Below are 17,824 nucleotides of genomic sequence, written 5' to 3'. Positions count from 1 at the left end.
ATTTCTCCACAATTGTCTCTTCACCATAGGGGAGGTTTTTACTGTTAAGAAACATAATGACATTAGAGAGAAACAGATTTGTAATTTTAACATTGTTTTATAATATAACATGTGTGATTTTTATTTTCTACATGGACAATTGCAGTAAGTGCTATGTTACTTTATGACCAAATTAGAGAATGTGCAATTTAACTACAACGATGACTATTGACTGTGTGTATTGTAATGCATGACATAATTGCTGTTGTGAAACAACAGTAGCAAACACAGCATTGTAACTGTACTGTTATTGGCAACCAGTAACATGGTGTTACGTATGTGAGGTGAATATATTTACTGACATTATGATTCCAAGTGCAAATTTATAACATGTGTACAACGTACCAACCAGATGTCCAAACAGACGGTCATAGTGTTCCAAAATTGACGCAACTAGCACCTGATTCTCCTCGTCACTAAATTTAACGTTTCTTTTTTTAGCATGTTGTACCAGTGGACTGACAGCATCATATATGTTATTTTCGGGCATGTATTCCTCTTGAAAACCAATGTTGCCCATGTGTATGTCAGCCTCAACATTATCTGAGGTGACATCTGCACCTGCACACACTTGTTCATGAACCGCTGACATGGTCACTGTAGGCAATAGTGTGTGCACATTCATTGTTGCACTAATAGTTTCACTGCCTGACTCGGACACACTAGCATTAGTTTTGTCGTGAGGAAAATGCATTGTGCTCACACTACTACACTGTCTGCCACGTACACGGACACGTACACCGTGACGTTCTCCACCACGTACACCGCCACGTAACCCACGACGTAAACCGCCACGTTCTTCGGAACGCACACTAACACTGCCACGCACAATACCACCAACCGTACCACGAGCACTACCACGAGCTCTACCACGAACCCTACCACGCATAGCGCCACGCACACTAACACCCAAACAACCAACACCACGAACACTCACAGTGTCACAAACATTCTCGGTAAACACACCATCAGTCACACCTGCTGAGATACTCGCCACACCATTGACATCAGGCGCAGCCATACTAGGAACACATGTAACACCAGCAGACATTGTTGCACTCTGCGTAACAGTATCATTGTTCCGTACATTAAACATTGCACCACTAACTCCTGCACCTTCGTTAACAGAAGTTGAAAATACATGCACATGTTTGTGTGAAGTAACACCACGAGCAACATTTGTGCCTGCATGTGCCCCCCTTATCCTATTACTTGGTAATTGACCAAAAGACATCCTGAAATGCAGCAGCAACTTCAGTAAAAACAAATGCTGTTTGTAATCGTCTAAAAAGGCAGAGTGAAGTGTAGATGTGCCTTCAGTGTAGTACTGTACAATGTACTTGTGAGGCGAGACGTTTATGTGCCACAGGAATCTCTGTATGCATTCACAGAGACGCTGTGACTGGAATTGATTCCTGCAACTTTAATTTCGGCGCCAAATGCTTTCAAAGTCGCGCGAGAGTTGCGTGAGGACAGTGGACCAAGTAGAAGAAAAAAAAAAATCTAATGGTTTCAAAGTCGCGCGAGAGTTGCGCGAGGACATTACAATAATAAAAAAAAAAAGCTAATGGTTTCAAAGTCGCGCGAGAGTTGCGCGAGGACATTACAATAAAAAAAAAAAAAGCTAATAGTTTCAAAGTCGCGCGAGAGTTGCGCGAGGACAGTACAATAAAAAAAAAAAAAAAGCTAATGCACAGTCACTCCGCTGAACATGGCGACATTAAAACGGACAAATTTTCGCCACTTCTGCTCTAGCCTTCTTATTCCAGTTTCCCACCTCTCTGCATATGGTGTGTTAAATTCGCCAAAATTTGGAGATTTTGTGCACTTGGAGATTTACAACTTAAAAACGTCTCTGCATAGGCCCCTAAGTCAGACAAAAAGGAAAGGGGAAGATGTAAAACAAGAAATTAGTAACGTTAAATAAAAATAAAAACACATCAATAGAAAACCTATGCAATGTCCATGATGAATTTATAAAGTTATAAAAATTATGAAAAACTAAGATATTCATTTAGACCCTTTGGAGCAACACTATCTAAATTGAAAATCCACCTACTCTCTTGGCGCAAGAGTCCAGCCTCTAAATTGCCAACCGTACTATCCAGAGAAACTTTCTCAATCCACCTGCCAAGCTGGAATCACTGCAGGGGTCTTTACAATCCTCATTTCATCTATTTCAGACTATTCAATCCAGTGGCGTAGCCAGAAAGGTGCGGGCCCCCGGGGAAACAAAATTCAGGACCCACTCAAAAATGTTTTACCAGGAAATAATACAGTGAGAGTTACCTCTCGGTTTCAAGTCTGTCCTGTGCACAGAGTTATAAAAATACATGGTTACCTTAAAAGAACAGAGGTTATACATTCAATTCACAGACATCTCATTGACATGTACATTTGGAAAATTGGATACAAGAGATAAAGAGGCTGGTGAGTTTCAGATTGAAATAGAGCAGCTTTAACATCACTTTAACATCACCAAACATCAGCAAATGGCTCACACCCTTTAGTTGTCCTTCGGCTATGCCAAAGGCTGTCCGCCTTTGGGGCAATGCAGTTGTACACTGAGGGTGTTGAGATTCAATGCAGCTGTGAACACAGCGTTCTTTGTCTTCTTTGCTCATTAACATTCCAGTGGGTGGGGTTGACATTCCACAAAGTACAAGCAAGTGTTAACCCTTAGCACGCTGGTCCTGCGCAGAGGGGAGCAGCTGTTTGGGAGCCCCATCAGGCTGTCAGCCTTTGGGGCAATGCAGATGTACACTGGGGGTGTTGAGATTCAATGCTCTTTCTGGTCTCTCTCTCTGCTCTCTTTCTGGTCTGTCTGCTCTCTCTCCCTCCCTCATATCTTTCTTTTCCCTCATGTATTTGTCTCTTGCACTTCATTTTCTCTTTGTGTCTCTTCCTTCCTATATCCATTCCATTTCATGACTGTTTTTACCCCTTTGATTTAACCCTTCCCCTCCCTCTCACCTTTCCAGGATGTCTCTCAGGCTGCAGCGCTGCACTAATTAAGGCCCCGCCCCTTGACCTAGGCCCCGTCCACCCACGGAGGCTCTGCAGAGGAAGGAATTTCCCCTCTGTCCTTCCTACTGCATCTCAGGGCCCCGCCCCCTGATCCAGGCCCCGCCCACCAGCAGAGGAAAGGATTTCCCTCTGTGCTTCCTTCTTGCATCCCAGGTCCCGCAATGTGCCACAGGCTGGGGGTTTGAGAGCGGACCCCCCAAGAGTGTGGGCCCGGGCTATAGCTACACCCCTGATTCAATCTCTCTCCTGGACCATTTTGGTCTTTTTGGTCCTTATTTTCTTGGTACAAATCTGGTATAATCAAGCGCTAAATGTGATTTTGGAGACATATGCCTTATTCTCTTGGTATATGATTCAGAATGAGATAGCAGACGCATTGTACAGGTATATTAAATTGCCATCGAAAGAGTATGTATAAAGAATTTTACGATTTATATAAAGGAATGAATTAAGAAACATAATATGTGGTTTAGATTTTAATGAATTTGTGTAAATCTTATAATATGTGGTAGTAAATTTAGTTTGTTGATGGTTAGTTGTAAAAAAATCAATTATCCATCATATCTTCTTCCAAGATATAACATTTTAGCATTCAAGTTCTGGCACATAAAGAAACGTTAATTCAATATTACTCAGAGATATATGGTATTTCCTATCAAGATGTTACATGTGCTCTCAAAGATGGCAACCCATCATTTCCGATGTATTCCTGTTCTTCACTTTTTTGGGTTTCTCTCTCCAATGTATTCCTGATCTCTAATTAATCTACCACTATGCTGTGTCTTTTATTTATTTGTTTATTTGTTTATAAAATATTTTACCAGGAAGTAATACATTGAGAGTTACCGATCGGTTTCAAGTATGTCCTGGGCATAGAGTTATGTTGACAAATAATACATGGTTACAAATACAGTTACATAAGTGAACAGGGTATACATTATATACAAGACATTGCATGCACAGTTAAAGATATATGTGTGTGTGTGTGTGTATTTGTATATATTTGTATATATATATATATATATAGTGGTTGACAAATCACCAAAAAATCTACTCGCCACACAAAAAAATCTACTCGCCACCTAGTACCAAACGTGTGCTGCTTGGGCCAATATTTACTCGCCCGGGGGTTAAATCCACTCGCCTGGGGCGAGCAAATGTATAGGTTTGTCGAACACTGTATATATATATATATATATATATATATATATATATATATATATTGCTGCTGCTTTAAATAAACCACTAATGTATATGGAAAGTGGGAATGAATACAATTGCTTTCAGCAGATTTTGCTTTCACAATACACTAACTGCATTTGCTTTTTTTTCTTTATTAAATACAAAACCTCATGCCTGCGGTGGGATTCTGCTAAGTGTTACATTATCTCCACTTAAAGTGTAGGAAACACAGAGCAACAAACACAAACAAGCAGCCAGGCCATGTTTTTATTCAGATGACACATTGATCAGGAAACGTGAGTAAGAAATCGGATTTTCACGGTATCAACAAAAAGGGTGAAAAGTTTTTTGTTAAAGAGAGACTGTATAGAGATGGGGTGTGCAGCTCCAGTCCTCAAGGGCCACCAACAGGGCAGGGGTTCAGAATATTCCTGCTTCAGCACAGGTGGTGCAGTCTTTGTCTGAGCCACAGATTGAGCCACCTATGCTGTAGCAGGGATATCCTGAAAACCTGACCTGTTGGTGGCCCTTGAGAACCGAAGTTGCCACTCCTGGTACAGAGCCTAGATAAACTCTTCCATGTAATTTTGTCTTACAAACCAAGTATATCGCTGGATGTTCAGGCAGCACTTTATGGCATAATTATATAAACATTATTAATACAAGGCAAAGATTGCTATGCCGCTGTAAGATAAATACTTACAGAATATTAGGAAATCTAGCATGAGATAAAAGTAACAATGGAATTATGAGTAAACTCAAAGGAAATTTAAAAAAAAGTGTACAGAGAGAGTATTTTGAAGTGGAGTATGTCTTCATGCAAATAAGGTCAAAATTACTCATTTGTGATAAGCCACCAGTCAACTTACTGTACATGCCATTTAATTGAATGGACAATAAGGTGCTTTATGGCTTAGCACCATTCAGCAAATAACATGTCCCGTAGTGTAGCCTAATGGATGGTGACCTACATTACTTAGTTATTGGAGTACCTATTTAGTTGGGCTTTGATAAGGTCGCCCCAGCAATTCTTCCATTATATCAGATGCCACCAACCACGGTACAGTATGTTATAGTGGAAAGCTTGATGGGGCAGCTAATTGAAGTGCATTAAGTACAATATCTCAATCATTGCTAAGAGAGTAGATATTGTATATGCATTACGTGGGAAGGTGAGTAACATGCAGTAGCCATTGGTATGTCCATATTATCACATTTACAAGACAGAGTAGCTCACAGGCGGTTGCTTAGAAGGATCCTTTAATGATGCCTCATTTTGGCATTTCTATATTCTATACAGAAAGCTTTGACAGTCTATATTAGTTATATTGTCTACCTAAATCTACCTGAATACTATCAATGTCTGCGAGTCTCCTTTGCAGCAATAGGACGCTCTAAGGCTGAGTTCGGGGTGGATGCTACGTGACGTGCGCTCGCTTGCGTGCGCGCGCACGTCCGTCACAATTTCAGGTTGTTCGGTGGGAGTTTTAAAACTGAAAACTCCACCGGCGGCAAAGTACAGCATTGACGCTGCTACTTTTTGCCGCTACAACCCAAACTTATATTTCGGGCTACAGTCACGTCACGTGAGCGTGTTCAGCGAACCAGCTCCGTGACACGTTCGCCCCGCCACGCCTCCAAACACCGTGACCCAACTCCTGCAGCCAAGGCACAGATCGCTGGGCTGCCGGAGCGCGCGGGGGAGGTGCGCACGGACGCTCGCGGCCGTAGCATCCACCCTGAACTCGGTCTAAATGTAACTGTGCTACGCAATAATAGGAGTTTATGACCCATTACTTGGTTTAATTAGCAAGTTTTGTAATCAGAAGCAGAGATACTTGTGGTGCATTCACATCTTGGAATAAGCAGAAAGTGAATCCCTTTGTTTCTGCCATTTGGCTAAAAACAAATGGGGAAATAAATATAGTGAAATCTTTTAAACTGTAAGACAAAGGAGACTTTTGGTTACATCCTTTGATCAAATAATGACAAACCTTGATGTTGTTAACAGGTGTAACCCTGTTTCCCCCCTCCCCCCAGACTCTACGGTGGTGTCTAGAGTGCATGAGGGCAGATTACATGCGGTGTGGTGCATACCTGTGAGGAACAGGAGGGCCTGAGCTTCCCACGATGTTATTGGAGAGCCAGGACCGGGCTTCTGGGGTGGTAGCCTCCATGTTCTCATAGTGGTGCAGCGCCTCCATCTTCTATACTCCCAGGAATATGGGACAGGACCTGCATAAAAGAACCCCTTGGGTCCCAGGGTAATAGCTTCCAATTCACACACAGTCTTTGGTAACAAAGGATAGTCTCTTTTATTGACAGATCAGCAATCTCCCAACGGTAATGGCTTCCAGTAGCCGCAACCACAACAGCAAAGACTTGCTGATTACACCGCTCTCCTTCCACACAGATAATTCCTCCTCTCCTTCCCTCCAAGTCTCTCCTCTGACAGGATGGTCTGGGCTAGGGCTTCAATACACCGTGGACCACCTCCGAGGTTATCCTCGCGGTGGGGCTTAGATTCTCCCCATCACCCTAGGCAGTGGGGTGAGGGCATTGGTCCACCAGGTCTATAACTCTATCAGCTCTACTAAAAGGAGGCTGATATCTCTCCACTCCTTTCTCTGCTCCTGCCCTCTGTGCAGGGGAGACCGCGGTCTCCTCCAACTCCTCGGACCGATCCGCAGGACTCTTCGACTCACGGCATACTAGCTGAACTGCAGACTCTCGGCATAACCAACTCTACTCACAGGAGTTGGCTGCTAAATATAGAGCTAGCCTCGCCCTTCGTGATGTCAGCAGAACCTCCCCTCTTGCTCACGCCTGCAGCAGAGTCCAGGCCTGCATCTACCACTCAGGGCAGGGCTATGAAGGGGGAAAACCCATGATGATTACTAGTGCCTGATCTTAACAGGACTTACCACAGTAGAAGGGAGATAGGTATAGCCTGTGCTGTTTACAGGGGGCTACACAGGCTTGACATTATTTGATCAAAGGATGTAACCAAAAGTCTCCTTTGTCTTACAGATTTAAGTTTCACTATGTATATATATTTCCCATTTATTGTTAGCCCAATGGGAATAGCGCAGGGATTCACTTTCTGTTTTTTCACATATGTATGGCAAATCCTTTCACCAGTAAGCAAGATCCCTACACGAAGAAGCATGGGAAATATATATATATATATATATTTGTTTTACATCTCGGAATAAGCATTGCATCTCATATTCATTGCAGAATCATGTGGTTTTGCTTGACTTTGCAGAAGACTGCTGTCTATATTGTACACTTCCATTGTCTTCTGTGCACTACATTCTCTTTATTCTCTATATTACATTTTTGGGACAGTAAGACGTAATTATGCAGATTACATTGGGGTTCTTCTCTAAACGCTTTCTCTGAATTGCCCTGTTAAGTTACAATTTCTTTATTTTCTGAGACATAATTGAAAAAAAAAATGACACAGTACAAAGAAATGTTGAGCTCAGTTTGTCTACAAACCCCACACCCAATAGTTACACACCCTAGTTACATAGTTACACACCATAGTTACATATGTCCACTGAGAATGTTAAATGTAGACGACTGAGATACAGTACTCATCCTGTATTTGTATTTACATTATATTTTATCCATAGCAAGACAAACAGAAAACCCCAATGCAACATTATCCAAGACGGAGAAATATACATTACTGACTCCACAAATCACAATCAAATTTCTCCCTGGATCCACATCCTTCCCGTGTTTACTTATTTGGTATATCCCTGTGTACCTTTCCTTTCTTAAAAGATGTCCAAACTTTTCTTAAAGATATCTATTGTATCTGCCATCACAGTCTCCATGGGTAATGAATTCCACATTGTTACTGCCCTTACTGTAAAGAACCCTTTCCTTTGTTGCTGGTGAAATCGCCTTTCCTCCAACCTTAAGGTTTGACCCTGTGTTGTTTGTACTGCCCTCGGGATGAATAGTTCTTTTGAAAGTTCCTTGTTTTGGTATATGTGTAAATAGTTATCATATCCTCTCTTCGATGCCTATTTTCTATTGACAACAAATGTAAATTTGCTAGCCTTTCGTCATAGGTCAGACCTTCAATCCCATTTATGCATTTGGTGGCTCTTCTCTGTACTTTTTCAAGTTACTAAATGTCTTTTTTATGGAATGGTGCCCAAAACTGTACTCCATATTCAAAGTGCAATACTAAGGGTTTATACGATGGCAAAATTATGCTTTCTTCCCTTCCATGCATTCCCCGCTTTATGCTAGATAATGTCTTATTTTTCTTTGTAACTATTGCCTGACATCGTTCTCCTGCAAGAAAAAATATGTCCTGTTAATACTGTTTGTTTCCCTAAGTTATTACCCCTGCAGATCTTAGTTTCCATTCGGAATATTCCACAGTAAAAATAGGGGTTTTCCCAGGTTCCGTCTCTAGGCGGTAAGTAGGTAAGCCCCTGGTCACATGGGACAATTAGAAGCATCTGATATGGCATCACAACTTCCTATTATTGGCCCATGTAATGGAACATCTAAACCTGAGCTGAGATACCGGCACCCCTAAAGCAGGTAAGTATCTCAGGAAGCAGGGGGTCCTCGAACGTGAAATGAATGGGGTTCAGCTCCGGAGACCCTCTGCTTCCTATCTAGGGAGGGGTGGGGGGTTTGGGGAAATGTTTTCTGAAAAACTTTTTTGGGGGGGAAATTTCTTTTTCATTTTCTGTGGTGTGGGGCGTCCTTAATAGTGTGTGCCTTAGGATAGGGGTGCGCAAACTGGGGGGTTGAGATTTTCATGGGGAGGCACGGTGGTTACAGAGGTCCCTCGCTCTTCCCCAAGGAATTTAAATTAAATATTGGGGGATCATGCATGACCTCTGTAACTCACTTACCTTGGCTTCCAGCAACGCATTGTCATGGCAATGCGGCATCAAATGCAGGGGAGCAGAGAAGGCATGGGGGGGCAGGGGGGAAGGTCTGTACACCCCTGCCTTGGGAAATAACCATATTGCTTACAAACTGCCAGTAATAAAGATGTGTGTAATTTTGGACCAATGATTTAAAATCTGGAAAAAATTGCCAATCTTCTTTTGCGAAAAAATGTATGGTAAAGGCAGGCTTTGCACAAAACAATCACTAAGTCACGGTATTTACATATACTGTATATATATATATATATATATATATATATATATATATATATATATATATATATATATATATACATATATATATATTGCCATTTTTGAAAAAAATATTGTGAAAATCTGGGCTAATAGGCAAGCTTCTCTCAAACTTCTGGTGAACTCTCAAATTTCTCGTGAAATTGCAAAAAAAATTCAGGCAAACGTTTGCCAAAATTTAGCAAAAAAGGCCAAATTTTTACATTTGTGAAAAATTGGCGCAAACCACATTCATAAACATTGGCGCATCTCTAGTCAGCAGAGATGGGCGAAATTTTTGGGGTGAATTTGGATCCGCAGCAGATCGTCCGGTTCTTTTGGTCCACAGCATTCCGCGGATCAATCTCAAAAAGGGCAATTCGCATTTCGCAATGTTTTTTTTACTATTATTACCAGTACACTACACAGATTCCTCAACCCGTACATGGATTTGTAGAATCCAATCTGCGGATTCAGCAATTCCTTGGCAGATTCAACAGATCGCTGATTCAGCGGATTGGATTCTACAAATCCATCAACGAATTGTATCCAATAGCGGATTTTGATTAGTCCACGCAAATTAAAACCGAACAAATCTGTCCGGGGATTTTACACCGCAAAATGGATTTTGTGGGAGAAATGCGAGAAAATCCGGGAAACGTATTTGGTCGGATTCGGCTGTCTCTACTCGTCAGGAAGAAAAGCATTGTCGGAAGTTTCTACACAAAGTGAATATACTGTAGCAGACTTCAAAATGGTTTGTGAGTGAATCTGTTTAGTTACATTTATGAGAATGCACATTATAAGGCCAAGAATATATTACTAAATACCAGGACATGCTGCTGTTCAGGTGTATGTACCGTAGCAAGTGGAAATGAAAGTTTTTTTGGTTCTAAACGTAGATTTTTTTTTTGTTGGACGTGGTTTTGACTCTAAAAATATTTTCTTTTCTTGTTTTGCCAAAATGTATTTGGGTCTGGCTTGGGATTTTTTACCAAATCCATGGGGAAAAAAATGAAAATAAGCAGGACAATGCTAAAACGGCATATTAAAACATGAACCATGCTTTAAGTAAGTATAAAATCATACAACAATTAGACAAATAAAGTAACTGAAAAGCTTGTGTGGATGAAAACCTCCTATGGCGCTGAGGGAAGAATGGACACTGATTCTCTGGCTGCAGATCTTTTCTTTGAGCTGAAAAACCTCAGATAAAGGGAAGACAAACGAGAAGGCAAAAACACCGCAATAGTGTATTACCAGGGATATGCTAGTGTGTACAAATTAAGAGCAATTTATTAAAACATAACAATTAAGACATAAACATATATCACATTGGACAATTAATAGATTAATCGGATATAAAACTTCCAAGCGCTTGTGCTATGGAAGATGTGCTGCTCCGCCTTGGTAAAATTGAAATCCTACTCACCGAACATGAGTAGGACATGTGCAAGGGTTTAGGGTCTTTTCCTCCAGAAGACACCGCTCGCTGTGGGGTACGTCCGTCTATTAGTGCGGGGGTGTCTTCTGGAGGAAAAGACCCTAAACCCTTGCACATGTCCTACTCATGTTCGGTGAGTAGGATTTCAATTTTACCAAGGCGGAGCAGCACATCTTCCATAGCACAAGCGCTTGGTAGTTTTATATCCGATTAATCTATTAATTGTCCAAATGTGATATATGTTTATGTCTTAATTGTTATGTTTTAATAAATTGCTCTTAATTTGTATACACTAGCATATCCCTGGTAATACACTATTGCGGTGTTTTTGCCTTCTCGTTTGTCTTCCCTTTTATCTGAGGTTTTTCAGCTCAAAGAAAAGATCTGCAGCAAGAGAATCAGTGTCCATTCTTCCCTCAGCGCCATAGGAGGTTTTCATCCACACAGACTCTATATCTGGTTAGGAGATACCAGATCAACCTCTCAGGCTGCTCAAGGACTACCTTAACATCTCAGTATCACAGGTTTTAATAATACTGTTTGTTGTATATTGTTTGTGTCACATACGGTTTACACTAGCGCTATTCACACTTTTTTCCATCACCCAACTGAAAAGCTTAAATTAATAACAAAAAAATATGTGGTTAGAAACCCTTAGAGATGGGTACTTGGCCTGTTGTTCTAGTTCTAAATAATATTTTGGGCTTTGGTTTTGGTTTGAAAAATTGTAATGGTTTTGGAATGTAAGGTTCTGATTTAAAACATCCGGTTTTGCTGATCTCTAATAGAAATTCTGTCATATTGTTGTGTATTTCCTTTTTTTTTTTGTAAATAACCCTGTGATTGTGCCTGAAAATATTAAGCAAACAATCATCTCTTTAGAAATGCTGTAATTTGCCCCTCAGCTGCAGGAATGACCATCAGCCCAATGCATGAAGATAGAAAGATGTTCGAGAAAACGTGTTCCATGTCGTGCTGAGGGAAATCATATGCATGATTTAGACCATGGGAATCGTTCTACTGGCTTAAAATGCTTTTCAAGTCATATCTTGCAATCATGCATTCATAAAGAATGCAAGACATCCCCCGTTTATTTATTTAGATGTTATTCCATGAAATACTTTCAGGCCAAAGCGCTTTATTCAGACCTAATATTGAACTCAACTTCGGAAGACACATTTTCTTTAGCAGAACCATTAAGATGAAAGTTTGTGTTTATTCTTGAACTACTGTACTATATAAACCATCGTAATGGATCGGAGGTTAGGCTATTCTCAATGATGGATTTAAATGAACGACTTCAATGCTGGGTCAAAAGGAAGACTGTAGGTTTGCCAGAAATGAGTAAGATAATCCATATTGGCATTAGCATAAATGACCGTTACAAGTCAGTGGTAACATGGGAAGTTGACAAGAAAAGTACTGTATTACAAAGAGTCTCAATTAATTTAACATTGAGAATCACGATAGTATCATTTAGAGAATTACTAGTTAATAAGATACTAGTTCTCAGAACTTCTGCTTAGTTATTTTTTAATATTTTTATGCGATTTTCATCTGCTGCACATTCAAAGGATGATTTACTTAAAAACGTTGTTATGGTAATAGGAACGTTGAACACCATTATTTAGGTCAATAAACTCATAACACAGTACAGTATACTCTGAGATTTTCTATTATTTTTAGATGCCCTGCAGCACTCACACAAACTACTTACATTGTGGTTTTATTGGAACATTTTATTAACAGACTTACATTTCAGAACTATCTGCCTGGCAAGAGTATTTGGGAAATTGTGAGTAGTAGGTGGGGCAAATTGCCCTTAATGTAGTCTTAGTGTTTCTGTGTTTCTTCCCAAACCCAACTCCACTTATAACCCTCTTGTGGTCCTACCAGTATCATGCTCCCCTTTATCTTAAAACTACTGGGTTACCTTATACCTGCTAAAACAGACCCATCACGATAACCTTGAATGAAGTCTTCAATGTAAGAGGTATAGACGGAGTCATTGTTAAATTCTCATGTGGTGTGAATCCAAATGTTACCCAATTTGTCGCTATGAATTATAATTAAGGTATAATGTATAACATGAAGTATAATTAACCTACACATGCACAAGGCAGGAAAACGTGCCACACGGCTCTGGTCCCTGAGAAAAGAACTCAGAGTTTTGTGAAACGATATCAGATTCTACAAACAATGATTCACAATGATTTTTAGTTATTTACATTGTCAAAAATCACCTTGAGCATCCAAGATTTTCAGGGAGAGCAGTAATTGCCTTCACATATTCAGTGTATTCGGACAAGTCATTTATATTAAGTCTGTATATAATATATACTTGGATTGAAGAAAGTCCTTTTTATGCATTCTGCATTGAAGTTACAAAACAGCCATTGAACTCTAACATTGAATATTTAGCAAGGCATTGCATTATACTCACACACGGTTTTAAGCAAAATTACAGTATGCACAAGCGTATTTTAGTTAATTCAAATTACTTACTTTGCCCATGAATTTAAGATTTGAAACAAATATAATGATTTGCAAAGCATAATAAAAACAGTGTTAGCAATCAGAATGTATGTGATAACAAATCAAGCTTCAAAGTGTAATTTCAAGCTATAAAACTAAGCAATGAAGCTTAATTTCTCTTTTGTTTTGCAGAGATATGAGCATTGCAGAGAAAACAAAAAAAAGACACTATTAATTCTCAGCTATAAGGTTTGACATGCCGCAGGTTTCCACCAGACACAAAGCTATGACTCAAGTGGGCAGCTTTTCTCTCTTATAATACGGTGTTTATTTGTACTTTCAATTCCAACGTGCGTCTTACTGTAGCTAGATTTCCCATTGCTGAAATATGGAGCTTGTGTGTATGTATGTACTGTATGTATGTATGTATGTATGTGTGTATGTATGTGTATATGTATGTATGACGCACTGACATCATCCGCTAACCAGGAAGTGTGTATGCGGATTCTGCAGCAGCTACATGTGGTTTAAATCGGCGGTTTTGTCGGACATTGAGTTAGAGGAGAGAGGCATTTTTCAGTACACTGCTGGGGTGGCGCTGTTACATTGTGCTATGGGGACATTCCCTCTGTGATGCTGAGGGTCCCATTCAAGCGCCACGAGTACCAGACCTCTGGATCCAGCTTCACCACCACTGAAGTGGATAACATCATCCCTCCCCTTATCTGCCTTGATCCGGGCCATCTTAACGTATGGGCACGCTGGGCAGTTGCCCGGGGGCCCCACAGCATAGGGGGGGGGGCCACACGCGCCTGGCCCATGCGTGCCCACCAATGCTCTCCCCCAGCCCAGATAATACCGGACATGGGATAGAGCAGGGCTGCTGCTGCTAGGGGGCTGGGCAGCTTCTGATTGGTTGCTGCTGTATAATTCAGCCAATCGGGAGGTGGCAGGAGCCTGGGGGGTGGGGCCAAGGAGCAGAGGAAAGCATGCAGCAGAGACGTGAGGCTGTGTCTGTGTGTCTCAGTGTCCTGCCTGTGTGTGTGTCTGTCTATCTGTGTCGTGTGTGTGTGTGTGTGTGTGTGTGTGTGTGTGTGTGTGTGTGTGTGTCTCAGTGTCCTGCCTGTGTGTGTGTCTCAGTATGTGTCTGTCTATCTGTGTCCTGTCTGTGTGTGTGTGTCTGTCTATCTGTGTGTGTGTTTGTATTTGTGTGTGTCTCAGCGTGTCTGTCTTTCTGTCTGTGTCCTGTGTCCTGCCTGTATATGTGTGTGCCTCAGTGTGTGTGTGTGTGTGTGTGTGTGTGTGTCTCAGTGTGTGTGTGTATCTCAGTGTGTGTGTGTGTGTGTGTGTGTGTGTGTGTGTATGTCTCAGTGTGTGTGTGTGTGTGTGTGTGTGTGTGTGTGTGTGTGTGTGTGTGTGTGTGTATATGTCTGTTTGTGTGTGTGTGTGTGTGGTAACAGACATACAGTACTGGCAACTATGTTTAATTGCTCACTCGCCCTCACTTTTCTTTTCTTTTACTATACTAACAGTCTTCCCATTTTCAAGATCTATTAAAAATAACCACAATTGTAAATTCTTAGAAAGGCTCCATAACTCAGCTCTCATCCCAGCAGCATTGCAATCTCTGCAGCACCCTTACTTACTGATCATCCCCAAAAAGGCAGAGCATGTTACTTATTCAATGGCATGATTTAATATGCAATTTAAAGCTGGATTTTGAAGTCTAAATTTGAAAGCTACTGTACTGATAATGCAGGGGGGGGGGGGTGAGAGGATGAAAGGATGGGGGGGGGGGTAACAGAGGATGAAAGGAGGGGGTGAGAGAGGATGAAGGGAGGGGGGATGGGGGGGATGAGAGAGGATGAAGGGAGGGGTGAGAGGACAAAGAGGGGTGGGAGGGTGAGAGGACAAGGGGGGGGTGGGAGGGTGAGAGGACAAGGGGGTAGAGAGAGAGGATGAGGAGGGGTTGCAACAATCTTGGAATTTGTGGGAGGAGCAGTAAGATCAGTATCGCTCGCCATGTACAGTATGACTGCAGGTCAGTTATTTATAAATGATCTGACCATTACGTCATTTGTTCTTAATTTCACTCCAAGCATGCACCAATTTGCACTATTTCATATTCTATTGCCTAAAACAATAATCGGAAGGGTGCTCCCTCCCAAGACTGCTCCCCAAATTTTTTACGACATAGAATATAAATTGGTGCAAATTGGTGAATACTGAGAGTGAAATTTAGAACAAATGACATAACAGTCAGCACATTTATAAATAACATTCTTCCCCACCAACGATTCTCGAGTGCGTCGCACCAATCACCATTGTGTCCAGTATTTTTGGACAAGCCACCTGGCAACCCAACTCGATCTCCCCCCGCCTAGCACCACGCCTCCGCTCGCTCTCCCCCGCCCGGCACCCCAGCTCCGCTCGCTCTCCCCCCGCCTGGCACCCAGGCTCCGCTCACTCTTCCCCCACCCGGCACCCCGGCTCCGCTCGCTCTCCGCCCGCCCGGCACCCCGGCTCGCGTCACAACCGCTCGCAAACTAGCAGTGCAGCACTTCCGGTGCCTGCTGCTGCTAGTGAGCGTGTGGGTGGCTGGGAGCGACAGTGTAGGCAGGGCCCCATGCACTCCTTTGTCCGGGGGCCCCTAATGTTGTTAAGATGGCCCTGGCCTTGATGACATCTTAGGCTAAGGCCCCGGTCACGGCGCTCTAATGCGCGCCCGCGCTTTCGGCTGCGCGTTCCGGCGATTCCCCGGTCTGCAGCTCACTGCAGGAGCAGAGACCGGGGGGGGCGTGCCGGAGGAGTGACGAGGGCGCGGCCATGACGTCACCCGGCAGGTTCGCCCTCATTGGCTGAACCGCCGGAGGGCGTGCCTAGCCGCTCGACGCGAGTTCCTGCTCTCAATTCTATTGAGAGCAGGAGTAGCTCTCGCGCGAGCGCTGCGGCCCCCCCTCGCAGCGGGCCCAGCGCCGTTGCGGGGAGGGCTCTGGTGAGCGCAGCGTCCGCCACAGCGGACGCTGTAGCATGCAGCGGGGGCAAGGCCTAACTGTTAAGTATCTGCCTTGTATACCACAGCTTAACATACTGCTTTGACTACATCCTGGCTGCACCTTCCCCTTTCCACATCCTGGAAGCTTACAGATTGTCTCCCATGAATGTTTTTTATATATTTGAAGTGAGTGCATGTCCTGGCGGCCTCTCTTTAATTTGAATAAATTTGTGTTTTTTACAACAGTATCATGCTATGGAGCTGGCGCTTCTTTTTCTCTTGTTCTTGTAGATTTCGCTGATCTGGCTAGATCATATAGAAGCTTGCCTCCCCATACAGTGACTGTAACACCTTTATGGACTTGTTTTCATCCATTTCATTGGACTGGTTTGTTCTATTTTTCACTGGACATTGTTTCATTGATATATATTCACTTTTTTTTTCCTTTTTGTGTTTTTTTTTATATATATATAACTTATTTTGTTATATATATATTATCATATTCATTTTCAAAGTTTATTTTACACTATGTGACATAGTCCAAAGATGTTAGGCAGCTTTCTGCCCCATTTTAGAGCAGAAAGTGCAGGAATAGCTAAAAATGATCCGGTCCACAGCTTCACATTAACTCAGGCAGCTGGATGGAAAATCCAGACCACAGATTACAATGGCTCTAGTTCTCCCTCACCTGCTCTTCTAATCACATGCACAGGTATTTAGAGCAGAGAGGTTTTGCATTTCTCTCTCTCTCCTTGGAGCCTGGAGGCTGGGGGTATCGCTGCTCCCCTGCATCCAGTATCGGGGTTGACGGCCCCTCCATGTATCACAGTACCAGAGGATTTGCCTGGACTCCGCGAACAGATAAGACAAAACAAATGTTTACTGCTGTTGCTAAAAGACTGTGCTGTATCTAAGTGACCCTAAATGAGAGGGCATTGTTTTAAGCTGGGGAACCAGGTTAGTTGGCCAGCAGCTGTTAGAGAGACTGATTCTATGTGTAGTTAGATCCCTGAAAGGGATAGGATTTTGTTTATATAATTTGGTTTCTTTTTACTTGAAATAACAGTGTGGGAAATACTGTAACAATAAAATGAGTGAACTGCTGAATGAAAGTATCTGAGTACCTCTAACCTTCACATGTTAAAGCTGCAGTACCTTACTTGGATGAAAATAAAGCAGGCAGAAGCCTGAGTTAAGCAGCATAATACTTTGCCTGATCCTGTTTGTTGTATAATTAACCCTAGAAGACTGTGTCGGGAAGAACCCAGACAGACGTCAGCACTACAAAAGAGGGGCGTTTGTCACATATGGTGGAGAATGCGGGTCGACACTAAAAAGTCTGTGGGTTTGCAAATAAATGCGGGGGTTTAAAATGGCCGCCCAGCTGAACTAAAGTACAGATGCTATGAGTGAAGTCTGTCCCACTGTGTATATCAGTTGTGCTTCTAGCATACACAGAGAATGTGCGAAGTGTGGATGCAATAGCACCTTGAACCCAAA

The 17,824-nt window shown here is 42.2% G+C and overlaps 1 protein-coding gene across 1 annotated transcript in view; it reads right to left on the bottom strand.

Annotated features, from left to right (window-relative positions):
* Positions 1-775, bottom strand: part of LOC142499834 (uncharacterized) — a 3,261-nt gene extending 2,486 nt beyond the window's left edge. The window contains exons 1-2 of the mRNA XM_075609765.1: positions 385-775; positions 1-41 (exon numbers count right to left, since the gene is read on the bottom strand). The exon at positions 1-41 is cut by the window's left edge and continues 265 nt beyond it. Of these exons, the coding sequence (XP_075465880.1) occupies positions 1-41; positions 385-733 (390 nt within the window). The 5' untranslated portion in view covers positions 734-775. The remainder of the gene's footprint in view (positions 42-384) is intronic.
* Between the last annotated feature and the right edge of the window lie 17,049 nt (positions 776-17,824).

Source organism: Ascaphus truei, chromosome 7 (genome assembly GCF_040206685.1).
Source record: "Ascaphus truei isolate aAscTru1 chromosome 7, aAscTru1.hap1, whole genome shotgun sequence".
Taxonomy (NCBI): domain Eukaryota; kingdom Metazoa; phylum Chordata; class Amphibia; order Anura; family Ascaphidae; genus Ascaphus; species Ascaphus truei.
This window is presented reverse-complemented; position numbering and strand designations above follow the sequence as displayed.